General features: G+C 43.5%; 1 protein-coding gene across 3 annotated transcripts in view; it reads right to left on the reverse strand.

Annotated features, from left to right (window-relative positions):
- Nucleotides 1-424: 424 nt before the first annotated feature.
- si:dkey-237h12.3 (teneurin-3) overlaps nt 425-13172 on the reverse strand; it is a 350156-nt gene continuing 337408 nt past the window's right edge. For all 3 annotated transcript variants that reach the window (XM_072697573.1, XM_072697574.1, XM_023814696.2), the window contains 8 exons: nt 12948-13102; nt 9892-10766; nt 9030-9205; nt 8135-8370; nt 7174-7470; nt 3966-5577; nt 3283-3413; nt 425-2780 (listed from right to left, as the gene is read on the reverse strand). In XM_072697573.1, the coding sequence (XP_072553674.1) occupies nt 2025-2780; nt 3283-3413; nt 3966-5577; nt 7174-7470; nt 8135-8370; nt 9030-9205; nt 9892-10766; nt 12948-13102 (4238 nt within the window). In that variant the 3' untranslated portion in view covers nt 425-2024. The remainder of the gene's footprint in view (nt 2781-3282; nt 3414-3965; nt 5578-7173; nt 7471-8134; nt 8371-9029; nt 9206-9891; nt 10767-12947; nt 13103-13172) is intronic.

Genomic DNA, 13172 nt, shown 5'->3' on the forward strand with positions numbered 1-13172 from the left:
CTGGTTTCGTAAATATATATACAGTATTCCACAAAAATCTGCCAAATTCCACACCTGTACATAATTAAATTGTTTTCAGTCAATGATTCAAAGTTTACATTATGTTTTTCTAAATAACCACTATCTGAATTATGTGAAATCCCCAACTAGCCGTTCCTTAGGGGTTTTAGATAAATCCTTTTTTATTAGACTGTTTAACACGGACCTTGTTTATCTCTGGGGAATTCCAGATTTGAAAGATGATGAAATGCAGTGGAAAACACTATATTTTGCATCAGATTAATCAATAAAAAAAGGATGTACTGAAAACTGAGGGATTAAACAATACAGTCATGCATTGCTTAACGACGGGGATACATTCCGAGAAATGCATCGTTAGGTGATATTGTCGTCGTGCGAAAGTCATGGAGTGATCTTACAAACCTTGATGGTTTAGCCTATTACACACATAGGCTACAGTAAACTTTTTATTATAAGTAAAAACAGTACACTAAAATAATGATTAAAAAGTACAGTATAGTAAATACATAAACCAGTAACAGTGTCAAGTACAATTATGTACAGTACATAATATGTGCTATACTTTAATAAGACTGGCAGTGCAGTAGGTGTTTACACCACTACGACGTTACGACGGCTACAACGTCACTAGGCGATAGGAATATTTCAGCTCCATTGCAGTATAATGTTACGGGACCGGCATCATTCTGCGGTCTGTCGTCGGGCGAAAGCGTCGCTATCTGCCGCATGACTGTATTCACCACCAAAAGTGGGAGAGAGAGAAAGATTCAAACAAAAATGCTGGGACAACAGATTCATTAACAACCAGGGACAATAACTTCAAGATGCTTACAACAGATGTTTGTTAGGGAAGTTGTTACACTCCATCCGAATCATTGCCCTTAATTAAATAAAACACGTCTCCCTCGGGTGTCAATATATACGCCCTAATGTAACAACAACCAGATAGAATTCTTACTATGCAAAAAGCCAACAAATCTCTAAAATGTCATATTAGAAATTAAGGGTAAATGGAAAATTATGCTTAATGTTGCAGAATTTCTGCAGTGTGCAGGAATTCGTGACATGGCCAAATATTGTTGAATCAAACCATTGTTATAATATATAGAATTATATATTAGAATATGTAGAATATAAAATGCAAAAATACATAGAAATCCTCCATATTTTAAACATTTTATTTGTAATGTATAAACACTTTACATAAATTACTTCCTCTGAGACTAATATTTGATGAACAGTTAATTGGAATTCATAGAAAAACCCTTAAAGAACCTATTGTACAGAATTTACAAAAAAGCTTGTTTTCCTTTGCTTTGTGTGACACTTTGTTACATCTGTTTCAAGAAGTTCGAAGAAGTACCGTACTTACCTTGAATTTTCCTACCCAAAGGAAACCATGTTACTGAAATAAAACGACACACCGAACATCCGACCATTTCACTGGCAGAAATGTCCATTAAAAGCAGCACGGAGGGCTGGGTTCATTGAGGACAGGTGCTTCCCACATTTGCATCATTACTGAGACGCGTGTAATTTTTCTTTTTTATTATTAAGAGCGAAACTACTTTTGAGAAGCAAAAGTCAACCATTCATAATGAAAACGAACATTACAGACTTTGCCTAGAAATAAAACCGACAGGCGTCATACATACAGTCCAGCAGAATGCAGTGATATGAATATGTAAACACATCTCTTTTTTCCTTTTTTTTTTGTCTTTTAAAGCAGATAACCTTTTACGGTCATTAGTAAAAACATCTTGATCTTTATTATAAACTACAGCTCTCTCTCTGGCTCCGGAAGAGTCCACAGTCTGGGAGAAGGTGTGGATTACAGACAAACATCTGCATCACAACCTTTACAAGGCTTGAAATAGGAGTTTTCTACATTTACGCTGTAAAACGTTTGTTCCATGACGCACAGCATTTCTGTCACCCACCCACCACCACCACCACCCACTGGGAATGGCCAGTTTCTTTGGCAGTTGGTGTTCGATGGTTTGTTACCTCTTCCCAATCTCGCTTTGCCTTAAGAACTGGATATTGTTAGCACTGTCGGCTAACTCTGGGTATTGCTCAATGGAGAGTACATAGTACCCATCATACCCCAAGACTTTGCCACCACTCAACAGTTGCCTCTTCTCCCCCTCTGTCCACAGCCGGGCGCCCTCTTCCCCGTCGCGCACACGCTGCTGCTCCCGGGCCCAGGCCGACGCTAGCGCCCTCTGCCGGGCCTGCTCCAGAATGCGGGCCTTCTCCTCGTCCAGCGTCATGCCGTAGCGAACGTGCAGAGCCAGCGCCCCGTACTGCATCTCCACGTCGGCGAACCTGCGAGTCCTGCCATTCACCACGGTGGTGGACTGGGACACCGTCACGTTGACGCCGTTCTCCAGGGCCTTGTGGCCACTAGTGAGTCTCAACGTGCCCAGGTCGCTCTCTGGCAGGCTGGTCTTGATGAAGTAGTGAGTGTCCCTGCCCTCGATGGTGAAGTGCAGGTTTTCCAGGTAAAAGGCGTTGTTCAGGATGGCTGCCACTTTGACGCAGTCTTCATTAGCGATGTTGAGCACATTGGTAGTCACTCGCCCCTGACTGATGGCCAGCATGACTCCCTTCCCCATGAGGGACTTGACTGTAGCGAACCAGAGCCATGACTTCTCCCGGAGGACTTGCCGCCTGCCCAGCTGAATGTCTGGCATCTTCTCGAATGACAAAAAGGCCTTCGCTTGCCTTACTACCTCTTGTTGGACACCAGAAATGGACTGAGTAGAAGGAACAACGTGTTACAGACATAAAAACACAGAGGCACTTGAGCAGAGCACCCATCTTCTATGGCTTTTACCCAGTAGAGCATCTTGGTGAGTTTACCAGACTATCCTATGCAAACTGCCTTCCTTTGAACATTTCAGGGACTAAGTGAATTGTGATTGACTGTGTATAATATGCACAAACTCAGCTACAAATCACCATGCCTGCCTATCCATTTAAATCAGCGTAATCGCAGTTCAGAATCATGACTGAAAGGTGCACCAAGAATCCAAATGCTTCAGAACTTCACCCTCACAGAAACTCACATTTTTCAGTTTAAGGTCACTATGTTAATTTGTTGGCAAGTAATGAACTGAACTCAATAGTGATTTAGATTTTTTTGTTGGAAATTCTGTAATACAACACATTTCAGCTATATGTCACATTTTTAGAACTTGATGACACTGATTAAATGATTTTTATTTAGCTAAAAAAATCATCGGGAAAAACACTTACCGGCAGATCATTCCATATCTGACTTTTCTTCAATTCAAAGGACGGTATCATCATGTCAAATTTGGGGATGGGGTAGCCTGGGATGACATTGTGCAGATGGAACCCGAATGTCACGAGCCAGCTGTTGACATCTATGGTGAGCAGAGAAGAATGAAAAGACATCCATCTGTTTGTAATGTTTCCAAAAAGCACCAGTGGCTCCGAGAAAGTCATTTCAGAAGGAGTGATGTGGTAAATTAATCAAGATCCTTGTTGGTGGGGTAGGGGGGGGAGGGGTTTTGGGGGCAAGGACTCTGAAACTCAAAACTCTTCACAACACTTTCAAAAGTCATTTGTTGATGCTATTAATTGCTTTATTAAATTACCCAGTTAATAATAAACTATCAGTACGCAGACATTTTTATGAGTACCTGTATAAATTAATGTACAACATGGGAAATATTACATAAAGATAAGAAATGTAAAATAATGATAATTTAAAACATTAACAAGAAATTATTAAACTGAATTATATAACCTACCTGCAATAACATGCATTTAAATTATATACCTATTTTGTGTATGTGTGTGTGTGTGTGTGTATATATATATATATATACACACACACACACACACACACACACACACACACACTGTATATATATAAAAAAAAAAAAATAGAATGCTTTTTGTTTTGTCTTTACCTGCAACATATTCTTTTACTTCGTGCACTTTGCTAACCGGGTTGTTGTTTCGGAACATGTAGAGGTTAAACGGTGCTGGGTCCTTGCCCACTCTTTTCCACGTGGTAATGTCAGGTACAGTCCAACGTCCAGCCAAGATGTCATAGTCACGCTCACCAAAATGCAACAGCTTTGTCAGTGGGTCGTAGAGGCCGCCATGGAAGCCAACCACCAGCTGAAAGTCTGGGTTTGAGTCAAAGTAAATCTCTCCATATGCGGTATACTGGACCTGCTTGATCATCAGCCCATTGCTGCTGAAGACAGCCAGTGGAGTTCCTGTGTTGTCACAGGCGATGTAGAACTCCTCCCCGCTGCTGATCTCCATAGCGAACAGGTGGCCCTGCAGGTCGTAATAAAGCGAGGTGATCTCCGAGCTGGAGTGGTTGTATACATGAGTGATTCTGGTGGGGTAGTTCAAGTCAGCATAGAAGAACTGGAGGTGCTGGCCGAGACTCGTTCTGGTGGAAACCCTCCTTCCGAGGCCGTCATAACGGTATTGGATTGTCCAACCGTTGCCTTTGCTGTAGACTCTCACGAGGAGGCCTTTGGAGTTGTACTCGAAGATCTCGGTCCCCCTCTGCCGCAAGAATCCGTCTTCGTCCATGCGATACTGTACGTCTCCTAGCCTTGTGATTCGGTCACGCAGGTCGTACCTGAGTGGGGTGAGGCGTGCGCTGTTGCTCGGGTTCAGCAAGTGGAGGTTCCCGTTTAGGTCGTAGTTGTACCGCCACATAATCTTTTCATTCAAGTAGACTGTCTGAAGCTGGCTGTCGGCATCGTATTCATAGCTGTACTTCGTGGTGTTGGCAAATGGCCCGATTTTAATCTCTCTCTTAATGACACGGCCTAAATTGTCATATTGTATAGTTATCCAATACATCAGGGAGCGGAAAATTTCATACTGGATTTCTTTTATTCTGCCATGAACGTCAAAATGCTTAGTGTAGGTCATTACTGCAGTGGAGATGATCTGGTTAATGTCGTAGTAGATGACGCCGAACTTCCCGAACTGCTCGACTTTCCCTGAGATGTCGTCAAACTGATAGAGGTCAATTGGCAGAGGCGTCTCGTTGATGACTCCCTGCATACTGGTCACGCGGAAACTGTTGTCATACGTATAGTCAAAGCGCGCATTAACCATGCCGTCCTCACTGAAGCGGAAAATCTGCCGGTCGATCAGAGGTCCGATTTGCCGGTACCTAATGGTGCAGATAAAGCCCTCGCTCTGGAGGTTGACCGTCTTCAGGACCCCCGCTGTTTCGTCGTATGTGAAACTGACCCGTGTGCTGTCATACAGGATCTCCGAGAGTTTAGTCTGCCTCCTGTACTTGTACAGGACCCGCCGCCCGGTCCCCAAGTGTGCCACCTTCAGCAGTTGGCCGTCCTCGCTGTAGTCCACAATGACAGAGGCATTGCTTTCTGGGGGGTTGTAAATGTTCCGGTAATATCCGATGGAGCGGATGGTCTGCATTGTGTGCCGGGCTACGCTTGGCATCGTTACAGCCGACAGATGATCCAGTGAATCATAATCAAAAATGTACTGGCGTTGGCTGTGAAGCAAAAGCACCATAGACTGCAAAGGAGTGAGAGAGACAGAATAACAGCGTTCATCAGTATTAAAATGCAAATGACAGAAGGTATTAATGTTCCGTTTTAACAATGACATACATGTTTTAATTGAGTTATCCTTGACCCGCGAGTCTCTAATGCTGCCCTCCTTTGTGCACTCAAATGCATAATTCTAGAGGGTTTGGCAATTATGAGTTTAGCCCTTAAAGTGCTCTGGTACTTACTATAAGTTAGTCTCTATTTAGAGTTACAATTGCTTAACAAAACAGGTCCTAATCAAGCTTTTTTGACATTATAAAAAGGTCAGATTCTAAACTGAAAAAGCAGGATAGCTTTGTATGGCTCAAAGGGGAACTATTTTATACTAGAAAAAAACGACCTCACTTAAAATTTTTATTGTGTAATTTCAGCTATTTAGCAGATATCTAAATTCCAAACCAGAATAAGTTCACACTCCACGCATATTTAAATGTTATCATGCAATTTTACCACTGTTTATGCAAAGTTACTAATTTGTACAAAGAAAAATAATTTAAAAATCATCGGCCTTCTGAGAAGCAAACCATCTCTTTTTAAAAAAAAAAACAAAAAAAAACATGCACCCTGATTCCAAAGGGGCCACCAGTGGTTCTCTGCAGTTCCCAAAAGGATCCGTCACCTTGTCACTTGTACTTGGACGGACGAGGCTCTGGTTCCCCAGGCTCTCAGAGTGACATCTGTTTCCACTTTTATATCTTTCTACCTGGTCACGCTACCTGCACTCATGGCAGAAGTTGAGAAAAAAAAAGGAAAAGCTTTGCATATTCAATATACTCTCAGAGTTACTCTGGGGCAATTTCCTTGGAGTCCCTCTGTAGAACATCACCTCAAGCCTTAGGTGGAGAAAAAAATCCACCTGTCAAGACCATCGTGTATTTGAAACATGCTGGCATTAGTTGGCTTCAAGTGACATTTGAGTGACACAAAAGATGCCTGCATGCTCTACAAGGAACACCTACCTTTTTCTGTGTATTATGCCTCCTGAATGAAATGACCAAATGGTCCTAATAATAACAGAGTGGCTAAGGGGTCATTGCTGACCCCAATGTTCTCGTGCCAAATTTTGACCAACTTTTAAGCGCTTCCTATGCCCACCAGAATAAACAAACAATATCAGCTATCATTCCAAATCACACCTCCTAGCTGCCAGGAATAGCCCTCAGTGAATCTTGTTTCCTACCAAACAAGAGCCCTAACAGTTCTCAGAATGCATTCACACCAGTATGTTTGTTTACAAGTGGCCTCCCTGCAATATGGTTGCATTTCAGAATCCAGTAAATGTTTTTTTTTGTCATGTTATTCTTACAGAAGATCTGTTTCTGTTATAGGTGCAAACAGATTTTATTTTGCCACTTCAACCATTTCATAATAATAGGCAGTGTTCCATGCAATATTGATTTTTATTTCTTATTTGCACTATAAAAGCAAGACCATAGTCTATTAACTAAGTGTATTGCATTCTAAAATTCTGAAACTTCAAAGAGGAAAATGCACCTATTACACTTAAAAATACAGTCATTTGTATGAGTATTAGGCAAGCCAGACGTGGGAGCCTACTCACTTTCTCTAAATAGGTATAGCTCCAAGTCTTGCCATCGGCAAACACTCTCAAGACAATTCTCCCTTGACTGTCATACTCCACCCTCTCGGAGGTCGGCCCCCTCTGGATGCTGGTGATCTGGCCCGTGGAAGAGTAGGTCAGGTTGACCGACATCAATTTGCTGCTCGGCACCCAGAGCGTGGGGTGGCCAGAGGTGTCGTAAATGATCTTCAAGAGGAATTTACGGTGGTCATCATAAATTTTCTCCGTCCGCAATGTTCGGTCATAGTCAACTGATAGGAGGTTTCTACCGTTCACCTGAAAAAAATAAAAATGGCCGTCACAGTCAGTCGACTTCTAAGCTGCTTGCTTATAGCCGTATAAACAACTTCCTTATGAGGAAACACCATTTACTGTAATTTATACTGCAACAGTAAATTCATTTGCCCCTTTCTCGGTTTTGGTGGAAGAGCTCAGATTAACTCCTATTTAACAAGGTTTATTTAAGAGGAGAGACTGTCTGGCGTTCATCCAAAACCTTTCAAATGAAAGCTCCTGTGAATTTCGTGAACCCGTAAAACAGAAGTGCTAGAAGATCTTAAGCGAAGTCTTGTTCAGTTACACAAGAGAGATGTTAAGAGACGAAAGCTGTAAAAAGACCATAATAAATAATAAACAGCTTCTGCACAAAAATGAAACATTTCTTCATTATTAATCCTTTAGGAGTTCCTATTTGAAGAATTATTAGAAAAGTAAGGAAAGTATGTGACTTTGACGTCAAACAAAATATACATTAATTAAAATGTGTTATGCTAATATCCATTAAATATTATACATTTTAGCTGTAATGCTGTAGGAATGTTAATTTTCCTTAGAAATAAAATAAAAAGGAGATACACTAATATGGAAAAGAGAGTCAGCAACCTCAACCTGCTTTAGTCTTGATCAAAGAGTGCTCCTTATACGACGACCATTTCCCTACCCTGAGCTTCCTTCCAAAGACATTGACCCGGCCTCTTGTCTGCTCCTTCCGGAAACGCCACTCGACCAGGTTTTGCCCGTTCTCCCCTGGCAGCGTCATATTGCGACGGGCTACCGTGGGATTGGCGGCACCGGCCAGCACGTGCGGCTCCGTCTGGTAGTGCGTATCCAGCCCGTTGGCATAGACAATCCTCAAGGAGCTGTCATGGCCCACCTGATAATTATTTCTTAACTGGTCTGGGGAAGACAAACAGAGCATAGCAGGCAGTTAAGATTTACAGCTTAGCGATGCTAAGCCTAGCAGTTTTTGCTTTATGTGACATATAACAAATGTCGGTTAACAACGTCAAGGTCATTTTATGATTGAATACCTTTGGCACGTCTGTATCTATAAAATAAACGGTAGAATGCAAGTGACTGACAACCTATGAAAGCCAGCTTGTGAGGAGATTGTTTTGCCTCATAATGTTAATTTCTTCAAAATATTTTATCTCATACATTTTACCAAACAGACCTTTAATCTATTTTGTCCACTTACCAATGCTGTACGCATTGTCTATCAGGGCTAGTACTTGTTAAAATGACTTCAGTCTGTTGTCTACTGATACTAATACAAAAAGTGCAGTTATAATAGATTATCTAACTGCATAACTGTATATCTCCAGGTCAGTTGTATAGTATTCACGGCCCGCAAGAAGCTGTTGTTTAATTTCAAATGCCAAAGAAAAAAAGCGCATCCAGCGACATTAGCGCTATGCTGCCAGAGTCATTTGTCCTCACAGTGATGAATGGCTTTGTGTTAGCCTACATTGACCTTTTTGTCTCAACAGAAACACTGTCTTAAAATCTTGACTGGCTCATCATTTTCTGGGCTTCTTTGGGAACCTGCTGAGTACCTTGGACCAGGGTGTAGAAGGAGTCAATGGATGAGAGGTTGGTGGTGATGCTGACATCCTCTTCTCTCCCGGAGGTCTCAATGTCCACCGTAATAGCCCCGTCCATTTCACTGTGCAGGCTGGTCACCACTCCAGTTGGGAACGTCACGTTCGTGAGCCGGCCCTCACTGTCGTAGCTGCGAGAGAAAAATCCATCAGGCGTCCACAAGAACATGTTTGGGTGACTTGCCAATTGACATTTCAGAACTGACTCGTCCATCCAGCAAATTACAAAATAGAACACAGTCACCAAATAAAGGTTTAGCAAACAGCAGGGTACATGGGAAAGCCAAATCACAAGCTTACCAACTGCTCTAATGATAACTCTATGTACTGAAACCACTGGTTAACACACCTATCTACCATGTCCCCCAGTGCTGATACGCTCTGTTGAAGTTGAGAATGACTGTGGATAGTGATGTGGACCTCTTATGGAGAATGGCCAAGAGTGGCAGGGTGTGATTTATTCTTAACTTCTCTTTACCCACTCTTTCCTCCCCAGACTCATCCCAGTGTCCACAATCAGGACATGCCTTTCAACAACACTGACTACAAAAGGTCTCAGTGAAAGATACATGCAATCCTACCAGATCCAGAGAGAATAGTATTTCATTAACATGAACAAATTTTAGACACAAATCCTTTCCTTAGTCCTCTATTTGCACAAAAGTTTAATGTAGAAGATGTTTGATAAAGTATTGTAGCGGGACCACAGTACCTTAATGAATATTTAAAATTCATTCCATTGCACCTCAATCCTTCCTGTAAAAAAGGCTTGTGTGGGGAAAAGAGGGCATCCGGGCAAAGACTGGATGATACTCACTCATAAAAGGTGGTCCAGCCGATCTCTGTGCTCTTGGTGGCCAGGAGGCCACTGTTTCCATGGTAGGTGAAGTGAACCAGCTCTTGTCCCTGGGCAGTGAGGGTCTTCAGCCCCCCGTTGGTCCCGACGTTAAGCCATATCACCTGATTGTCCGGAGAAACGATGCGGACTGGCATTCGATTGGGGTCCCTTCGGATACGCAGGGTGTTGCCACTGCTGTCCGTTACTGCCGTGATGTCGTTCTCGTTGCTGTAGCTGAAGTTATACATATAATCCCCAGTGATCAAGCTCATTGTGTACTGGTGGGTGCCATTGATGTCAAAGATGTAGAGCTCCTGGGCTCCAGGGGAGGCCACCTCGTAGAAGTTCATGGAGTTGAGCAAGGGTTTGTTCTTGTATATGGCGCGAATTCGGATGTTGCCCAAGTCGGCCACATATAACATCCCGTCTGGGGACACCACCATGGAAGATGGGGCGTTGAGCTTGGCATCCTTCGCATAGCCATCTCCAGTCTGGTAACAGTCGCAGTTGGCGTCGTTCTTGCAGTCGCACTCGGACGGTGCCCCCGCCAGGTGGGAGATTTCACCATCCGTAGACACTTGCCTGATGCGGTTGATTTTCTTTTCGTCCGTCTCAGCAATGTAAAGCATGCCGCTGTAAGATACCGCGATGGCGCTGGCGGATTCCAGCGTGGTCTGGATCGCCCTCTTGCCCAGGCTGTACTCAACGCCAGGCACCTGGCAATGCATGGGACGCCCCGCCGCAATACGAACTTGCCGGTTTTCAGTGATCTGCAGTACGACATTATTGTCCAGTACATAAATGGAGTTGTCCATGGGGTTGATGGCCAGGTCAGTAGGCCATTCCAAACGAACCTGAGTAAGACGGAAAAAAAAAACATATCGTACTGAATTACTCTAACATAAATATGAATTTAAATAACTGGCACCATAAACATCTGATCCAGGGTCTCTTCCCCTGCCTCATGCTCTGTGTTTCCTGTAGACTCCAGGCATAATGTAACCCTATACTGGAAGAACAGTACAGAATCTCGATAGACGATACCACACACAATTAGCAGATTATATGTTTATAATATACGTTCTGTATATTTATCTCAACACAGAAGTATTTCATAATGAGCTGAAGCAGGCTACTTCCTTTTATCCTTCTGGTGTTGCGGCCATAGTGACAAGGCAGAGAATGGCGCCTCCCACTTAAACACGATGTTAGTGGAAGGCAGCTTTTTAACATGAGGTGACTTCCAGGGTCATGCTGCTGAAGGGGGCATGAACGGCCATGTAATGTGGAGCTTATCTTCCACTTGGGATGCAGGGAAAGTCGCCCCCGGTTAAACAGGCTGTTAATTTCAAGCCAACAATCAGTGACATCGTCCCTTTGAAGATAATGGGCTTTAATGTTTGCGACATGTGATAGACTGAGTCTGCCCATCTCTATTTTCTGCTTTAGTTATACTTGGGAACCTAAGACTTAACAAATACTCAGCAGACATTCAATCCTTCCTTGCAGTCACATACCATGTCGTGGCTACTGAATGTTGACATCAGACATGTGGATAAGGGAATTGCAGCAATTCAGGCAGACAATAGCATACACTAATTTCTCATTGTTGTAGACCAATAACACAGACAACATGTAGTGTATAGTCAGTGTATTGTCTTTTGTTTTACAAAGGCCGTATTCTTCTCTCCGTCGCAATTAAACTGACAAGTGCTGTCTTTGTTTTTGCTCCACTGGACCACAGTACACCTGGGCCGCCAATCCTGGCTCCCTGCCCCTGTTTAATGGCTAATAAACAGCCTCTCCCTGGGGTGAAGATGCGGAGAAGTGGAGCAATAATGGAATCCTGGCTTGTCCTGGGATTTCGGTTATGAGTGCGCGAGCCTCAGCCGGGCTCCGGATCTCGTGTCAAGGTCACATTCTTCTCCCCACTTTTCGAGTCATCAGGAACATTTACATTCATTAGATTTACATCCCGTTCATCGACATTTTCATCTGAATATGTCTGCATAAATGAATTGGTGTATTAGTGCATATCTGCCCCTGCCGTGTTCCTGCTGCTACATAACAAATTTTCTCCCGAGGGTGAAAACTTCAGCTAAAGACGGCAGCCTTCAGCCTTTGACAGGAAGGCACGAGCGTCTCAGTGGGTTACGAGCAGGCTGTTTTGCCGCTGGACGGAGGAGAGTAGGCGTGTCTGTTACGGAGCCTAGAACACCCAGTGGATCGTAAGCCAAATGGTCTGGGGTTTAGGGAGTGATGCGAACATAAGACAACCAGACACGCTCTCGCTAATTACATACTAATCACGACTACCTCTTATAGAGGTAGCCTTGCTGGAGGGGACATTTCATTTGCTCTGATTTCCAGACTTTTCCTCCATCCTCCTGTTACTAAGTAACCCCAATAATCCAAGCAGATATCTCCCGCTCTGAGGCCGAAACCTGGAGGACAGAGGCCGGCAAAAGCGCCATCCTCCTCGACACCCAACCGTCATTCGAAATTTTACATTTCATCTCGTAAATTATACGTTCCATGTCTCGCATTCCTCAGATACATTATGTAGCGCATTCAGCAGTGAGACTGGAGTACATGCAGCCCACTTCAAATTAAGGCAGCATCACTGACACCACAGCTGTGCCGGTACCAAGTCAAGGTTCAGCAACTCCAGTCTCTGCGAGCCGCAGGAAGCCCTGTACTCTACCTGATCTCAGAGATCCTTACCTGTGTGGTAACTCATGCTTAATGTGGTGTTTCAGGTACAAATCATGCGTTAATTAAAATGCATTCTGCAACTTGTAGGTCTCCTGCTGTAACGCGCTGGATTTCATGGGCCCGTACTTAGTGGAATCACAGGTGCCTAATTAAACTTGTGATGGGCTATACGTGATAGTTTGATATTTCCTAGTAGAGAAACAGGCCGACCCAGCTGCGACTGACGTGCCACAAGAGGGTGCCGTATGCCTTTTGGTGCTCACCGGCACGTGCTTATGTGGAATATGTCGGGCTGCTCATGTCACAGACTGAACAATCACCTGGCGAATGTGCATGCTGGTGTCACAGGTCAAAGGTCGAGCTGAGGTCAGGTCATTAGATCCTAGTAGGGTTGAGATGATGCCATTCTGGTCCACCTTCCGAATCATGGTCCCGTCAACAAAGTAAATAATTCCATTCTTATCCACCACAATACCTGAATACAAGGAGAAAAAGATAAACCCACATGCCAAAGACACATCAGACTGCACTTGCCGAACACTCAA

The sequence above is a fragment of the Paramormyrops kingsleyae genome, chromosome 12 (genome assembly GCF_048594095.1).
Source record: "Paramormyrops kingsleyae isolate MSU_618 chromosome 12, PKINGS_0.4, whole genome shotgun sequence".
Classification (NCBI taxonomy): Eukaryota; Metazoa; Chordata; class Actinopteri; order Osteoglossiformes; family Mormyridae; genus Paramormyrops; species Paramormyrops kingsleyae.